The 19,098-nt window shown below is 37.4% G+C and overlaps 1 protein-coding gene across 1 annotated transcript in view; it reads left to right on the top strand.

Moving 5' to 3' along the window:
• Positions 1-245: 245 nt before the first annotated feature.
• Positions 246-19,098, top strand: part of LOC107733163 (MAM domain-containing glycosylphosphatidylinositol anchor protein 2-like) — a 187,528-nt gene continuing 168,675 nt past the window's right edge. Inside the window, exon 1 of the mRNA XM_016544695.1 lies at positions 246-1,043. Within this exon, the coding sequence (XP_016400181.1) occupies positions 971-1,043 (73 nt within the window). The 5' untranslated portion in view covers positions 246-970. The remainder of the gene's footprint in view (positions 1,044-19,098) is intronic.

Raw genomic sequence — 19,098 nt, 5'->3', positions numbered from 1 at the left:
GCTACATCATCTTCCGTTTCGGTGAAAGAAAACGCCAAACGCACGAACGAACGCCAGAAAGCATGTATACCGTTTAGACTAGCGGCCTTTAATGTATAATGAAGTTCACGTTGCTCTGCTGAGAACGTTCTCAGCGCGAGAGTGCTTCTCATACAAATGAGATCCGAGCGCGCTCACTCACGCGCTCTTTGACGTAGTCAGCCAGCTGGGCTCCGGCGTTCCAGCGCAGTACGTATGGCGCAGCGTGCCCGACCACCCTTCACATTTCATCCAGTCTACGGTTTATCCCGAAAATAGGCATCTTGACACATCTGTTCATGTGTCATCGTTTTTTTTTTCCCAAGCCGGGGCCAGAGACTTCCAAGAAGTAAAGCTGGTCCACACAGCTCTTATGAAATAACGGACTCATCTTTTTTATCCGCTGGAGACGAAGAATCATAGTGTTACTATAGGAGCGCTCCCGTCAGCAGCAAGGAGCAGCTTTTTTCGGCGTGCCTTTCCGCCTCACCGGCATCCTGTGACCACGAAGAGGATGAAAGCGGCGGTCTCACTCTCGCCGGTTATTGGTTATTTTTCGCATTAAATCCCACAGTGTTGTCTTTTGGGAACGTCGAAGTGGATGCCAGCGCGCGTAACCGATTAATATCGCGCGTGTTTCCCATGGCGCTGTCATTTACTTTCGCCAGTCGCGTCGGTGTTTAATGCCGGCGAAGGTGTGAGGAGGAGACCCGCTCTGAAGGTTTGATGCTCGTCCTCCTCATCTGTCACAGCTTTATATCTCCTCCTAGACCCATTTGGTGAAAACATCTGCATTGAATTGGCAAGAAATGACTTGTGAGACATCTCTGACTGACACTACTTCAGCTGTTTCTTGATGATACGGTCACGCGAGGTGGGAGATTTGGACTGCACGTACTGCCTTCAACTGTTCGCCGCCTGAGGAGCTGGATATGTTCAGACTAACGTGAAGATGGATATTAGCTTTGCTGTCCTGTGGTTATTGGCCGCACTATTTGAAGGCGTTTTTTGCCAGGGAGTATACGGTAAGACAAACAGACGTAGCGGCTACGTACAATAGCCTTTACAGTGCTGTCGTGACCTTGCGAGGTAGATGTTAGATGTGGATGTTCATGTGTGGTGTAGGCCCTATAGCTTACATGTCAATTGACAGTTCTTGTGTTACAGGTGCATTGTGGGGCATCAGTAGCCTATGGCCACATTCTGCCTCGTGTTGGGCTTATGCATGTAGCTGCCTTCTAAATGAAACATGTTGCCTAGCATAATTGCTGATATTGATAGAACGTGTTGAAATGTCGTTATCACTAGGGGATGCATTGCTTGATCAAAGCATAAAGATCTGTGGCCATCACTGTGTAAACGTTATTGCAAAGTATGTATGTATGTGGTTAGTTGTCACATGGGGAAGTTGTCTCAAGGGCTAAACTGGATGGCAGTTTGGTGATTAATTTTGTATAATTCATAACTGTATATGCCATTAAATTATATAATGTTGATATAACAACCTATTTGAGATTCAAATCTGAATGTTACTGAACTGGCTGATACAGTTAGCTGGCAGTACAAATGAAACTACCCATAACAACTTTGATAAAGACAGAACACAGTTTTAGCAATACAGAACACTGCTGGGATAATGCATAACACAAAAGTAATGCACTAAATATTAACTGAGTAATATAAAATGTGGTAGATCCAATGTGGATAACTGATAACAGTAAGACAAAACTTTTTTTAATAAATCTGAAAAAATGTGGTGGTTCCTAAATTCTGAGAATCTCTTTCTTCAACAATTATAAGTCTATTCATACATTTTAACAATATGTTATCATAAAATACTAAATGAATAATTTTTTACTTATAAACAACATTATTTTAATAATAATTTACCTGAAAAGTATACATAGTACCTTGATTATTATGAATGTAAATATTTTTTCTGTAAACTATATGGCAATTCATACTGTTTACTTCTAAAATCTTTTATACATTTAAAAACATTACATTTTAACAATATTTAAAAATAATAATAATAATGTAATATCTCAATATTTATCTAAAATTTTTACAGTGACTATAAGTCACAGTAAAGTTTTAAATCAAAAGATTAATTACAAATTTAGAAACCAGTTCAGAAACTTTCTCTAGTTCAGAAACCTCTTAAAACAGAATAATTTTATGAATTTTGTCCTTTGGAAAATTCCAATACCATAGCTTTTTTTTTGTTGTTGCCAAGCATTTAAAGGGGTCATATGATGCTGCTAAAAAGAACAGTATTTTGTGTATTTGGTGTAATGAAATGTGTTTATGCGGTTTAAGGTTAAAAAACACATTATTTTCCACATACTGTACATTATTGTTTCTCCTCTATGCCCCGCCTTTCTGAAACGCGTCAATTTTTACAAAGCTCATTGGTCTGAAAAAGCGAGGTGTGCTGTGATTGGCCAGCTATCCAGTGCGTTGTGATTGGCCGAATACCTCAAGCGGTCTTTGAGTCAGAACACAGGGGGGTGGGCTTGAGAACGGCGCGGCCGGCGATTTCGACGAAGGAGCGTCCGGAAGGACATGTGACGACTCCAGGCTGGACTCCGCTTCCTCCACGGTGAAAGCCGATCCGGCTATCGACAGCGCAAAGTTGTAGTATTTCCTCAGCAACCAGCACGGATCAGCTCCAGGAATGACGAAGCGGATATCGTCCTCTTTTGGAAGACCAAACAAAGTAGTTTCGCTTTCACAACGAAGCACACAGTGAACATTTGGGCGGCGTTATGTAAATCTTCCCACATAGTGAGGTAGACATGTGGGGCGTGTTAGAACGAGCCGTTTTAGGTAGGCGTGGCTGACTCTTAACTTTTATAAAGAATATCTCTTTTGATTTGAGACTTTAGTCTTTGCAACTTTACAGATCTTCTTTATGCACCAAGAGCTTGTAACACTCCAAAGAGAAAGGAAAAATTGAAATTGCATCATATGAACCCTTTAACTAACATAATTTGCTATGTAATTTCTTATTAACATAATATTTTAATGCTTGAGGACTAAATGACATATTTCAAATTTATGTTATGTGCTGTCAGTGGCAATCAAGGAAATAGATTTAATAGTTTCACTGTTTCAATGTAAAGAGGAGCCATTAAATGTGATGTGTGATTTAACAGTAACAGTTCAAAAGATGTGAGGTTATTAAATTCCCTTTGACAGAATTTTATGTAGGTTAAGCTGCTCATGTCAACCATTCATTCTGTCATAGAAACCCACATAGAAACAGCGTCCTTCTGCCTGCAGAATATTACAAATGGTTGCTCATAATGAGATGAAGGCTATACCTATAAAACATTGGCTGGGAAACCTATTATATCTGACGTCACATGGATTACAATGATACACTACACTTACTGTTATTTAATGGAAGACTGTTTGGATTAATAAGAAAGAAAAATGGGCAGGAATCAGTGCATATGACCTCATTTAATTATTGCTAGAGGTTGATTGAAAGCCCCTGAAGCCAAGCACATGTGGACAGCAGTGGAACTTAAAATGCACATTTTTCCATTTATTTATATTGTGGACTCCATGTTGTTCCTATAGTAGGCAACTGGTAATAACTTCAGGCTATTCTTTTCACTTTGCTTATACAGATTTCATGGATGCCTTATATTCATCATGGCACAAAGCCATTTGTCTGTTACTCAATGGATGATATTTACAGTAGTTGACATTCATTGGTTAAATGGTGTGATTATGTTCATGTTTCACAGTGTGTTGGCTTGTTGCATTCTATTTGTGAGTGGCATATGAACAAACAATTGATTCCTATGTAATGACCTGCGCAAATGTGGGACTGTTGTGGGCTATACTTCACATCTAGGAGCTGGATGCTAGTTCATGCCCTCATGCTCCATGGTGAATCATAAGGGTTTTTTGAACAATTGAAACATACTGTTAAGTAGGCTTGCATGGATTCTGCACTTGGAGAATGCTCCACAGATTTCAACAGTATTTAAACAGCCGTCGCAAATGTCTATCCTCCACCCCTAGCATGTTAATCATTAAATGTTTTGGATTATCTGACACGTTTAGCAGAATTAAAGAATTTGCTCCATTTCAGTTCTGTAGTTGGAATTTGAATTGAATTGACCACACCTCACAGGAAGTTAAATTGGAATTTAAATTGGAATGACAGGAAGAATAATTTAACACAGGTAATGCATTCTGGAAAATGAAATGTTCTTCCACTCTGGTTCACAAGGGTTAAAACATATCAAGTCTATCTTCTATTTTTCTAGCATTTTCTCTGTCTGGTGGTTATAAGTCATATAACCATAAAGGCATATGAAGGCATATACACCTTCAAACTGAAAGGCTTTTTAAACATTATTCAAAACTTTAAGATAGGGTTTGTCAAGCAAGCATTCAAACTTTCTCTGGACAGTTATTGACCATTCAAAATTACCCAACTATGACGACTTAAGGTTTTGAGATCCCCGAAAATGTGAAACGGGTCCATTCTGTAGATTTTCCACAACAAACAGTACAAAAAAAATGGATAAAGGTCCCTTAATTCCATAGAATGTTTTATCTGCTAATATCATTACAAGTGAGTCTCTGATTTTAGCAGGTTCTTATTGCTTCGTATGGTGGTACTCTAATTGTCATTCAAGAGCATTGTGAAGTGGTTTTGGTCTTTTCTAACTTAATTGTTTTTTTGTTTGGTTTTGTTTATTTGAAATATTAATTATAAAAATGTAACCAGTATTTGCAAAAAGTTAACTGACCTTCTTTGCAGACTGTCTTTTAGCGGCAGCATGTTTTTTCTTGTTCTTTTCTTCAACTTGGACTTTGGGGGAGCCCACTTGTTTTTTTGTTGTTTTTTTTACGGGGGGGGGTCTGTGCGCTTGCGCGTGAATGAAGGCTTACAATGACTTACTAAGATACATAACAGCTGCAAGTGTATGCACTACTTGCTTTTATCTTTATTGAAGTTAATTAGGTTTAAATCGCCGTCATGCATGGATGAATGATATTTTTGCAATTTTACACATAATAATCCACGATGATCACATTACACAAAACTGAAATTGCATGTCAAAATAACACATTGTCAATATTTGTTGAGACCCCCCAAAATTTCACAAATCACGTTTTCAGGGGAGCCCATGTCTTATTAAGGGGAGCCGAGCTCCCCCTAGCTCCCCCGTAGTTCGCACCCTGACTGTATGCTTAACTCATATCAATCTCCAATTCATGTAATGTTACTCCTAGTGTTCCCATGACAGCTTTTTCATTTTTTTCCCTTGTTGCATTTGCCTGATCAAAGGTTTTGTTAACATAACTTAGCTTTGTGCTTCTTACACTGATTTTATAATCAAATAGAGCAAATATTAAGAAGGCCGCTGTTATCTATTGGTGAACAAAATAACTGAACTTGTTTTCTATTTCAAAATTAATAAGAATTACTTCTCAGTCAACTCTAATGAAGATGTTAATTGGAAAGGCTGCACTGGTTTGGTACGAAATCACATTGTTCCACTGGATAAATGTTTTATAGTACAGCGAGACTAATGCACTATATTACAGCATCCCAACAGGCCACTTAGACTGAAATGAAAAAGAGGGCTCCAATAGTAAGACATCTAAGAGGTCTATAAGCTTTTAGTTCATGTAATTCAGTACAACTGTTGGTGCACTGTTGGATCTAATGTCAGCATGTTTTGATTGAAGATGTATGGATATTTTTCTAATATTTATATACTTTTTACCCTGTGTGATGGCTCTCTGTTTCGTATTTCATATGCAGCCCTTCCATTAATTCCAGGCTCATATCTACACAGACAGTCGACTAAGTGGTCAGCTGATAATATCACTTCAGCTAAATGCTTCCATTCTCTGCTTTTCCAGTCTTAATCTGAGCTGCTAATATTGAAGTGTTTTTTTAGCTTCTAGTTCCCATCTGTCCATAGAAGATTTGCTTATATTTTACCAATACTGATAGAATAATCAAATGCATTCTGGTTATCTGACCACAACAGACTGCTTCAGTTTCATTGTACATTAGGTCAGACATTTCTATTAAGGCTGGACCCTGCAGGAATGGAGATCAAGCACTAATTTTACTTTAGAAGTTGTACACACTTTAATAGTCTAATTTAAATTTAATGACCACATTTTTCTGCATCTGAAATGTATCCTATGGTCACATACTGACTGTTACTGTTGTATAACATTGGACTTTGTAAACCGGAAGTATATTTGAGGTGGCGGGGGAGGATGAAAATGGCATTATACACATTATGACTCATTGTTAAACAGAGTTCACAAGTTGCCTGTGACAGTTTCCTCCAGGTTGGAGTTGGACTGACCACTGTGAAAGGGCCATTCTCAGTTCCTCTGGCTTCTACTCTAAACAATTCACACCTCTTACAAGCAGCCACTTAAAGGACTATAGAAAGAGTTGTACAATATTCAAGATGTGTTTGCATTTCCTGTGGCATTTCTGAAGGGAAGGGTTGGGGGAACCGTTGAACTCGTGAGTTGTGACATATGTTATTGGCTGCCATGTAGATCTTCATGCGATTGGTCTTATCGTGCAAAAAAGCTCAGTTACTCCACTCTTTCTACACACTATTCTAACACACCTTGGAAGCAATCATCAGCAGAGTAACCTTGGGATGTACAAAGCACATTGCGGTTGTTAAGCATTACTGTTAATGTGGAATACAACAGCCTTCTTTACACATTTCCCTGAATTATTTATCGACACTCCGCTCCTGGTTTGTGTAGCACATTTACTATGCCATGTTCTGTAAGATATTAAAGACTAAGGCAACATACAGCAAACTCAGCACAACTGCTAAACAGAAATGACATGCATAACGCAAGTGATTACACAACTGTAACAATTTTTAAAACCCAAATCAATTCCTCTAACTGAGATTTTATGTGTTTCCTGAAATAATAATGATTTTTAGGGTTTGATCCTGGCCTACATACTTATAGTTCGGAGTTTGTAAGATTATGAAATATTTTTTGAAAGTCTCTTATGCTATGCTCACTAAGGCTGTATTTATTTGATCAAATATACAGTAAAATATTGTGAAATATTATTTCAATTTAAAATGATTATTTTCCATTTTAATATATTTTATAATTAAATTGTATTAATGTAAAAGCAAAATTTTCAACAGCCATAACTGCAGTGTGTAGTGTAACTTATCCTTCAGAAATCATTCTAATATATTAATTAACAACAACAACTGAATTAAAAACTAATATTTTTGTAGTAAAACTTTTTTTTTTTTTTTGTCACGATTCTTTGATGTCTAGAAAGTTAAAAAGAACAGCATTTATTTGAAATGGAAATCTTATGTAGCAGTGTAAATGTTTTTACTTTCACTTTTGGTCAATTTAATGCAGTTTTGCAGAATATAAAAATATCAATTTCTTAAAAGAAAACAAAACACTTTTGAATAATGTATCTTAGGGCTGGGCGATATGGCCAAAAAATTATCACGGCAAAAATTTAAAAGTATCATGATAAATTTCAAAACTTTATTTTTAATTTATCATATCAGCAGATTTTTGCTCGTAAGTGAAAGTGGTAGAAACCAGACCGATAATTGTGGTTTTAAACTACTCTTTATGGTCAGAACATGACGAACATTTCACGTTTATGAATTCTTTACACTTTTCCAGTAATTTTTCCTTAAGAAAATAAATATCTTAAAGGGGTCATAGGATGCCTATTTTCCACAAGTTGATATGATACTTTAGGGTCTTAATGAAAAGTCTGTAACATAGTTTGGTTAAAATTTCTCAATGGTAGTGTAAAAAACACCTTTTTTTACCCTGTCAAATACAGCTCTTTTCAGATCAAGCCGTTTCTGTAGTATTTTCATTTAAATGTTAATGAGCTCTGCTGACCCCGCCCCTCTCTTCCGAGCTGCTCTCACAGACTGTTTACTTTAGCTGTATTCATCGTGAAACTTGCTAATTAGCACATTATTAGGAAAGGCGATTTGCAAAGATTCATTACAAAACATACTCACTTCTTCTGTAGATCTGAGATCGGCTCGATTTGAGAAAGGGGAATTTATTTAACCAGATTTAAAAAAAACACTGGGTGGATTTTTATCATTATAGGGTGGTTGTGTACACACACTGCCAACACACATTTCAGTTCAAACAACTTGTAAAAGTGCATGTAGCATCCTATGACCCCTTTAATAGAAAAAATAATTTCTTAGTTTGTGCATGTTGTAATGCAGGAGTTTTCAAACCCCCAGCCCTGCACATTTGTTATGTCTTCCTCATCTAACACAGCTGATTCAACTCATTAGCTCATTAGTAGAGACTGCAAGACCTGAATTGGGTGTGTCTGATAAGGGAGACATACAAAATGTGCAGGGTTGGGGGTCCTCCAGGACAGGTTTGAAAACCCCTGTTCTAATGAGTGACATTGTTTCAAATCATAAAACAGGTTGAGTGACGTGACATGTGGCCAAGTATGGTGACCCATACTCGGAATTAGTGCTCTGCATTTTACCCATCCAAAGTGCACACACACAGCAGTGAACACACACACACACCGTGAACACACACCCGGAGCAGTGGGCAGCCATTGTTGCTGCGGCGCCCGGGGAGCAGTTGGGGGTTCGGTGCCTTGCTCAAGGGTCTCACCTCAGTTGTGGTGTTGAGGGTGGAAGAGAGCGCTGTACATTTCCTCCCCCCACCCACAATCCCTGCCGGTACGAGACTCGAACCCGCAACCTTTGGGTTACGAGTCCGATTCTCTAACCATTAGGCCACGACTTCCCCTTAAGGAAATGCACCGGGAATCGAACCCCGGTCAATGGGTTGGAAGGCAGCTATGCTCACCACTATACCACCAATGCAGGTGGTTTGTGTTGCCAGTGGCGAACCTCACATCTGTGAGGCCCCAAGGAAAGAATGAGGTGGGGCCCCTCCTACCAGCAGTGATGTCATGTATGAAAAACAACCCAGTCTCATAAAAATACGTACCTCTGCGTACATTTCTGCAACACCGTTTTTACGTACCTTACTGCATGTTTCCAACCGTGCCATTTTAACTTCCTTATATGCAGATTTGAACTGTTTTGTTGAACCGTAGTTACACGGGATTCGAAACGGAGCTCCTCACGTCTCAAGTACGTCTCTGTACTCCGTGAGCTACCGAACAAACCTACCGTCTATGAAATACCCATTGATATGAAGCTGGATATGTGCGGTGCTAACAATCAAAAGCATCAGTTTTCAAATCTCCCAGCATATTAAAAATGTTTTGAAGTCACAACATAATACTCTTCAAGTAATTGTGCGAAAATTATGCTTTATTAATCGAAACTCTGTAAATCATACTCTGTGTGAAAATAATTTAAAAGGTGTCAGAGTTTTACTGCCTCTAGTGTTCATTTTTTTTTGGAAACTGCAGTGATATGTACTTATTGGTACGTATTTCGCGTCTTGCAAAAATATGCCCCCTGGTACGTATGTGCCATGAGACCGGGTAGATGAAAAAAGCACCTGCTGCGACACTGAATATATTTTTTAGGTGGGCTTCAGCCTTTTCTGTCATATCTGCACCTCTAATACTATAATCAGCTATCTGAACGATCGGGCCAGTGCTGCTTCCTCAAGAAAGTTTATCATTCTCACGTGTTTAAAGTCTTGTCAGTTTAAACATTAAAGTGTTTTCAAGCAAAAAAAAAAAGAGATCTCAATGCGTTACTCACGCACTGTGATGGATCGTTTCACGAGACGCAGCTCATACAGCGTGCTAATAACAAAATGCAAATACAAAATTATGTCAGAATGGCTGTCTTGACAAATATCCATGTAAATACAGTTAGTTAAGTCTTAAATTGTATCTTTGTATCTAATGGTCTCTGAGGGCTAAACCCCCCTGAGGATGAAATCCTAAATCTGTCCCTGGTGAAATCCCTGCGGGAATAAATATTTAGTCTATGAATGTGAAGGCAAAACTAAATGTAAGGGTAAGGACAGGTAGAAAAAGCTCGTTAGCATAACAAATTGCACGTTACCACTTTTTACAGTGGGAGGTAAATGCTTAACATAAAATGTTTCGCGTTGCGTTCATATTCTGGGCTCTTCAGCAGAGTTTGATCTTAATGCATAAGACATGTTAAGCATAAAAATATCCACTTTGATTATGGTGCTGTTGTCTTTGAAGTATAGTGTTTATGACAAGTGAAATGTGAGAGAAAATTGACTTTCCCTGGTTGTTTTAGAACATTAAGTCATATTAAGAGTTTCACGTGGTTTTCCACTCCACTGCACTACCTTTGTGCTCACATCTCACATCTTTTGCTGTGCCTCGAGCATGACACAGTGATCCCGAAATGCAGAGCTCAAGTCAAAAGAAGTTTGAAAAAAAGAGACCTTGCATTTTTTTTCAATTCCACTGCCGCGTCTTGCGTTTTTCAAAGCAATAACATGCTCTGTGTGATTTGTGAATGCACTTTAGAATGTCCTGGGATGTACCACGTACCGTGGTGGCTGCCTGGGTATCCCGTACGCCACTGTGTTGCCTGACTTTGATGACGCGTATCTTCAACACAGTTTGCAGTGCAGGCTGCAATATTCAAAAAATGTCTCTTAGAAATGCACATTTGACAGTAGCTTGGGTTGACAGTAGTAGTTTCAGTTAGGATGCAGATGTAAATTTATGTTCATTATCAAAAACAGTAACACCTGTAAAAATCGTAACAAGCTAATTTTTATATGGTGAGATTTAATTATTCTAACTGTTTGAGTTTTATTAAAATTAACCATTGGTCTTCCATAGTAGTTATACATTTAGATAATGATAACCACCGTTAAAACCAAACATATAGCAGCTCCATGGTAAAAATGTAACTATAAGGTATCATTACACTTTTGGTGCATAAACATTATATTGAACATTTATCTAACTCTTGTTATTGTTTTATCAAGGAAAATTATATCGCGATAATTATCGTTATCGTTTTATTGTCCAGCCCTTGCGTATCTATGAATAAAATATCTATGAATAAAACAAAAATATATATTTTCTAATTACATTTGAATATGTATGTGTGTGGATTAAATTTTTTGTTTTAGTTAGGCGTAATTTAAGAGTTCAAACCCCCATGTAATTTAGGTGAATAATAATTTTTTTTAATAAACCAAGTAAAATTGCAACTAAACTTAATGAATTTTGTTGAATGGAAAGCAGTTTTGACACTTGTTACAACCCGCATGGCTCAAAGCAGTGTAACAATTAACTGGGAAGCCACAAGCAAATTAAGTTAATTCAAGAATACATGTTTATTAAAGTAACAAGAAAGAAAGTACAAAGTCAACAGTTACAACACAAATCAAAACTTAAAATAATTACAAAAAAACAAATAACACAAAAAGAATCTCTGGTGGAAGAGAGGTTTCAAGTCCAAGCCAAAGCCCCCACACTGGAAAAAGGAGCGTCGTCTTATTCATTTGTTGATCACCAATAATCCATGGCACCTGTCGCTCAACTCCACCCTGCAAACATACAACAAGACACACACAAAACAGGACAAGAACACCACCTAGCGGCAGTCAAATATAATTACATGAGCAGGAGCCACGCCAGGTCGTAACACACTTTTACAACAGCAGCTCCTTTTGTTGCATAGGGAAAATATCTCAGGAGTTTTGAGTGAGATGTGGATAGGTAGTTGCTGACAGAATTTTCTGTTTAAAGCAATTGATCTGCAAGAGGCGTGACTTGATTTGACTGGCACACTTTCCACTGTGAGTGTTTTTCTCCACAGTATTTTGAGCAAACAATTTACTACAATAATAACTGCAACCTAAAATCCAAATAATTTCTTTTGGAAGTTGCTTTCAAAATGCACATGGCTGTAAAATCTGTAAGGTCGTCTTTGAATAGGCTCTGATTACTGGAAAAACATTAATTTGAGAAAAGATTTCACTGGGGGCACACATAAATATTCCAACACTTTTGTCTTGCACACATCTTGTACACACTCATGTTTTCAATAAACTAGATGTGACACAGCAAAAAAACTTTGCACCATTCTTTGCTGTCTTGCTGCTAATTTTGTAAGGTTTTCAGCGGGATTTCCACTCAAGTTCTCAAGCATGACAGATATGTGGATATGCTCATGGGGAGAACCAATAGGCTTACATAGCCCACACAGCACTATAAAGTTCTGTTTTTTTTCTTTTCTCTCTCCTTTGAAATACCTTTTTTGTGTTGTGTAGTTGGCTTTCTGCTACCTGTGGGTTTCTGTTTAGTTTTTTTACAGATGGTTGACTAACCATGCAATGCATTACTGCAAGCCCACTGCCGTTTTGAATGAAATCATTGTTGCTTATGCAGGGCAAGTTATAGACAGTGGCCAAAAATAATACTGGGCTGAAAAGGAAAAGACTAATAATAGCAAGTCTAGTGGCTAAGATTGGGTAAAATGCATATGTTAATGAATAATTAATGGCGGGAAGTAACTGGGGTAAAAAGAATCAATGGATGTAGCCTCTCTCTCTTGAGGACCAGTGTGAGCTAAAGTCCTGAAAGCAGGAAGGCAAGATTAGTGACTCTCAAAGCGTCACTACAGAACCATAAAAACAAAGCTATCAATCACAAGAACTGTGTCTTCCCTCGAGAACAACAGCTAAACAGTAATTTAACACTTTGGACACTGAAATACTAGTGATGGCTTCCAGCACATTTTATGCGATAGGTGATAATTCCCATATACCTATACACTGTGAAGTTAAAACATTAGCATATTCATACCAGTCTCAAATAATGACTTATGTAATGCTAATAAATGCCAACTGCTATTGCACAATATTCAAGATGCATTTTTATGCTTCAATCATATATATTATTTATTATATATATTATTTATTGACTCTGGAAGCAGCTCTCCATCCTTACTGATTTTTATAGCTGTTATGAAGCAAATAGCCTCTAGCAGATGTTGATTGACAGAGACTTTGAGGTTATAATGAAGTCTTACAGCAAAGTATAGTCAAAATCCTCTCAAACTGTATTTGGAATACACCCAACACGGCATATTTTGGATGTCTCTTATTTGACACGTCCAATCGAGGTCATGATTCATGAAGCACTCTACTATCTGCCTGATGAGAACCAGATGCGTTAGATTAGGAAGATGTCCAAAATATGGGCTGTGTCCAGTCCACTTACTGCCGGGCAGTCAGTCAGTGTCATTCATTCATTCATTCATTCATTCATTCATTTCTAAGACATCATAACATCATCATGCCTAATGATTTAGAACAAATTCAAATGATATATATATAAAAAAATATTATTTTTTTAATACTTCAAATTACTCTCCGGCCAATCAGCCGTACCGTGCCGTACCATGCAGTGGAAAAGCGCCATAAGTGATGCCTAATGATCTAGAGCAAATTCATTGATCAAGAACAATTGAAATAGAGTATAGTCATAACCAAATAAATATATAATGGCTAAAAAGGCTTATTTCTTGCTTGAAATAGAAATATAATTAAAAACATAATAATTTTATCTTTAGTCATTTACTTTTCTAAGTCAATTTATGTATGTATGTATTTATTTATTTATTTATTTTTGTGTGTATAAAGGTATCTGGTTTCAGACAGGCATTATAACATTATGCATAATGATCCAGAATGAATTCAAATGAGGTATAGTCATAACCAAATAAATATTTAATGACTAAAATGCTTATTTCTCACTTGAAAGAGAAATATAATTAAATAAAAAAGAAACCTTTAAAAAAGCCTCAAATTATAAAATGCTGTTACTTTTTTAAGTGATTTGAATTTTCACATGGTGACTGAAAAAAACGAATAAATGAATGTGAAATGTGAATGTGAATGTGAAAAATGAAATAAAATAAAATCAATACTCTAGAGGTTTGAACCATGGCAGAATTATTGTATTAAGGTAATGAACGCTGCTTGTAAGGCTTATATTTATTTATAGATTTCTTTTTATAGATTCATTTATTTCAGGAAATCATTCAAAGGAAATCAAAATGATTGGGGGATATTTACCTACCCATGGTGCTTTATTGATTTGGAATGATTTTTGCTGCCTTTTATAACAAAGTTTCTCAACTACATTTACAGACTTATGTGTTTCATGTTAAATGAAAATGGCTTGTAGTTTAAACTCATTAAACATGTATGGAAATAAGTGAGTTTTGCAACTGCATCAGTTAACTTTCGGGGCAGATCTAAGCAACATTTGTCAACACGCAAATCCGTAAATTCTTATGCATCAACCCTTGTAGTTTTTCTATTAGTGCAGGCTCTCCGCTTAGGTTTATCAAGCCATTAGCTGTAGATTTTGTGGGAATGAGTGTTAATAAGTGTTAATGAGTGCTAATGAGTATAAAGTAGTGCACATTACTGCAAGCAATGCGGGCATTTTGTGGTTCACCGCTCTGTTTAAGTTGATTTTCAAGAAGATTTCACTTTCCTCAGAAATTTGGAGAGGTTTTGGTTCAGTCTTGGAAAACTGATATCCACATTGCCAGTAATGGAAGGTTACTGATCAAAACTATTTTCCAATAAGGAGAGGAAATGAATTGTTTATCACTTGTTCTTTGTTGGGATGAGGCTAGTCATTAGATGTGAAAGTCTGGCAGGCCTGTGTCGCAGGTTACTTTGAGAGTTACCCTGACTTGTGTGAGGATGCACTTCTTAATTAAAATTTCACAAGCTGGAAGCTGGTTAACTTAAAGGTGACATATCATGAAAATCTGACTTTTCCAGGTTTTAAGTGCTATAATCAGGTCCCCGGTGCATCTACCAACCAAGGAAACGTGAAAGCCTAGCTGCTAATTGTATTTGTTGTTTGTTGATTTTCAAATATAAAACTTATTGAAATTATTGAAGTTTTCAGTGTGTGTATCAGTTCCTTTTGAACGGTTTCACCTAATTTTAACAAAACCGTGATAATATTGATAATCGTGATAACTTTGTTTTTAACGTAAACTTGTGTGCGAATGAGAACTTAGTTTAGTACCTACATGCTGTGTGGTGGCCGCTTTCTGTCCATGTGCTTCAGGTATGTGCGCTCAGAAAACATATATCAGAAGTTTAAACTCATATGGTTTAAAACGCATGATTTCAGTGCGATAAACATGATAATCAGAACCAAAACAGATGTTTTTAGCAGGTCCGAGCTGTAATGGCGCAGCTCTATTCTGGAAAAGGGGGCGGGGAGCAGCAGCATATTTGCATTTAAAGAGACAGGCCCGAAAAACAGCGTGTTTCTGCTTCCACTCAAAATAGGCATTTTCAAAATGATATAATAAATGATCTGTGGGGTATTTTGAGCTGAAACTTCACAGACACATTCTGGGGACACCAGAGACTTATATTATATATTGTATAAAGGGGCATAATATGTCTCCTTTAAGGCCATGCAAACAGATTTACGAAGAAGTTGTTGGATCCTGTCTGTCTCATGCTAATATATTTCAAATGAATGTTCAGTGAAAACAAAGATGTCTGCCCCTCCGTTTTTACATAAGCACTGGAATGTAGTGCAGCAGAAACCACTGTTTTTTATCCCAGTGGAAGATTTCATTCAGGAATCCATTCATTCTCTGTAATTAGGTGAAATCTCAAGGGCATCATAAAGAAACCAATCAAGCCAACAAAATGATTGTAAAATTTTTTTTTTTAAAAGATGTTACTGTGCACACGACAGACACGACTGCAGTAGTTTCCTCTTTCTCTTGATTTCAAGCAAAATTATGATGGATGCACAAATATGATTATGCCAGACAGTAATACTTCTCTTAGCATCTTAGTGGGATCAAAAGTAATCTGTATATTTGAGATTGGACAGATCTGGTCATGATCAAATATTAAATCAGCTTACCTACATGAGCAAGGCTCCATGAAGCAATGCTGTCAGTTATTAAAATACATTGGGCTCCAAAAGTCTTCTTTCTGCATTTTTCTAATGTAATACATTTTCCCCAATTTAGGGCTGGGCGATATAGCTAAAAAATGTATCAACGATATAATGTTTCATATCGTTCGGTATCGATAATTATTGACATTTTCTATAACCTTTTTTTAAGACAAAGAGCAATAGAAAAATTTTTTTACATTTAACCACTGTATTTTTAAATTAACTCAATTTATTTAGACAAACAACACATTTTTTGTTTTAACAGTCAAACACATATAATTTCATAAATTGCATAAACAATTATGAACAAAACAGCATCACGTATTTATGCATTGCTTAATACAAAGAGCCGAAGCACTGATCACACAGATTGCCTTTAAAAACATATGAGACGCAGTGAAAAGGAATAAACCTCCACAAATTCGTGACGTGTTTTCTAAACGTTTAAACTGTTTTAACTTTGCATGGCTTTCTATACATCTCTTGTGTGACGTGCGAGTGCAGCAGTCATATTTGTCTGTCTAGAACAGAGGTCCCCAACCACCGGGTCGCGACCTAGTACCGGGCCGTGGAAGAATTGCTACTGGGTCGCAAGAACTTTCTGAGAAAAATGTGTATGACACTCTGTTATTTACTTATGTTAATGATTGTTCTAATTATTCTGTATTTTCTTTGTGTCCGATTGATATGGAGTAGCAATTTGACAATTTCATGTTAAATAAGTAAATGAAAGATTGCTCTGATCTGTCACATATTAGGAGTTAAATGGATCGCAGTTGATCCGTAATAGGTATGGATGAGACCCTACCGTTCGGCACGCACATGATTCGCAGATTAATTTGCCAATTTACACATACAAGTAATTTTACTTGTATGTGTAAATTGGCAAGAAAAAGAAATGAAAGAGAGCTCAAATCGTTACTCACGCACTGTTCTCGCACACAATCAAAGCGCTCACAAGAGAGAGACGTGTTTCAGACAGTGCGTAAATACAGAGTTGCGTATACATACACATAAAATTAGCCATGTCAAAAACCCTTCACGGCATTGTCATTCTCTGTGCTTTAAATATTTTTTTCTTGCTTATCCGAAAAAATAGTCCGATCTGTGACTAAAAAAAAACACAATATAATGCGTTGAACCACTATATAATGCTGTTATAATACTATATAATAGCCTAATATATATATATATATATATCCCCCAACCCCGTCCAGCCGGTCCTCGAGAATATTTTCCAAACATAACCGGTCTGTGGTGTAAAAAAGGTTGGAGACCCCTGGTCTAGAAAATGCGCTGAATATGCATGTGAATGGCTTGGTTTCGGTTTTAACCTAATCAAGATCTTCTACGCATTGAGCTACTATATTTCTCTAATATTTTGAATGAATAATGCAGCAACTACTCATCTCGTGGGCTAGACTAACAAAACATTAAACTACAACGTCACTTACATCATCACCACATCTCGTGCTCCACTGATGACGCTCCCTGACGCACACCTAACATTTGATTGTACTATTTTTGCATTCAAATGCAAATGTTTATTTTAAATTCGACTAATATTCTTTTTTTATTATTCACAATCTCCTCATCACAGGCAGGCACAGCACTCATGTTCGTGTTTGTGTGTGCTGTCTGCATCACTCATAGCACATGCCTATATCGTGCACTATATCGAATTTTTTTTTATATTGTCATCAAAGAAGGTGTACCGTCGATAAATATCGATACCGTTTTATCGCCCAGGCTAGGGCTGCAATAACTAATCGATAAAATCGATTATTATCGATAATGAAAATCATCGACAACGATTCTCATTATCGATTAGTCGGGTCTGCCCACAGTTGCACGTACAACTGCAGCTGGTCGCATCAAATTACAGCACTGAATAACACATTTTTATGGACAAAATGCATTTAAAGGAAACAGAATGAGTTCCTGCAGGAAAAGTATGTGATCCAAGCTGCCCAAAACATGAGAAATCTTTATTTTAAGCTTCAAGCTGATGCATTAGCGTAATGGCATGCCCTGTCAGGCGCTTTGACAGATACGTGTGTGCGTCCTCAGTGTAAAAAACTTTCAGTTAACGGTCATATCCTTATCTGTAAATGTCACAAATTCACGCAAGCCTTTCCATTTTTGCATAAAGGCCCGCCCTGACAGTCTGCGTTAATTTGAAATCTTTACTGAAAGAGCGCCGGCGCGGCGGGTATGTGCATTAAACAGACGGAACACAGGAGGGGCTGCAACAACTAATCGATAAAATTGATTATTATCGATAATGAAAATCATCGACAACGATTCTCATTATCGATTAGTCGGGTCTGCCCACAGTTGCACGTACAACTGCAGCTGGTCGCATCAAATTACAGCACTGAATAACACATTTTTATGGACAAAATGCATTTAAAGGAAACAGAATGAGTTCCTGCAGGAAAAGTATGTGATCCAAGCTGCCCAAAACATGAGAAATCTTTATTTTAAGCTTCAAGCTGATGCATTAGCGTAATGGCATGCCCTGTCAGGCGCTTTGACAGATACGTGTGTGCGTCCTCAGTGTAAAAAACTTTCAGTTAACGGTCATATCCTTATCTGTAAATGTCACAAATTCACGCAAGCCTTTCCATTTTTGCATAAAGGCCCGCCCTGACAGTCTGCGTTAATTTGAAATCTTTACTGAAAGAGCGCCGGCGCGGCGGGTATGTGCATTAAACAGACGGAACACAGGAGACTCTGAGAATTGTTGCAAACAGGAATACAGGATAAATAAATGACAGTAAGAGGAGACTGTCATGGGGTGTCAGGCAGGGAAACGCAGGAGACTCAGAGAATTGTTGCAAACAGGAACTTTTAATTGAAGATTAACATAACGTGGAGAAAACACACTAAAAGTAACGGAGACCGGACACTGAATGAACGTATGAGACAGGCATATAAAGGAGCACAAATGATGAGACTAAATTAACACAGGTGGAAACTAATGAATGATGATTAACTAAATAATCAGAACAGGAAAAGAACCAAATAAGGACAGACAGGAACTAAACAGAAATCGACACGTGACAGATCGCCCCCCTCCAAGACGGCGCGTCCCGTGCTGTAATAGTATCATCGGGGAGGGCGGGAGG

Source organism: Sinocyclocheilus rhinocerous, unplaced genomic scaffold (assembly GCF_001515625.1).
Source record: "Sinocyclocheilus rhinocerous isolate Xijiao unplaced genomic scaffold, SAMN03320098_v1.1 scaffold8, whole genome shotgun sequence".
In the NCBI taxonomy this organism is placed as follows: Eukaryota; Metazoa; Chordata; class Actinopteri; order Cypriniformes; family Cyprinidae; genus Sinocyclocheilus; species Sinocyclocheilus rhinocerous.
The sequence above is the reverse complement of the archived record's forward strand: the minus strand, read 5'-3'. Positions and strand labels throughout refer to the sequence as shown.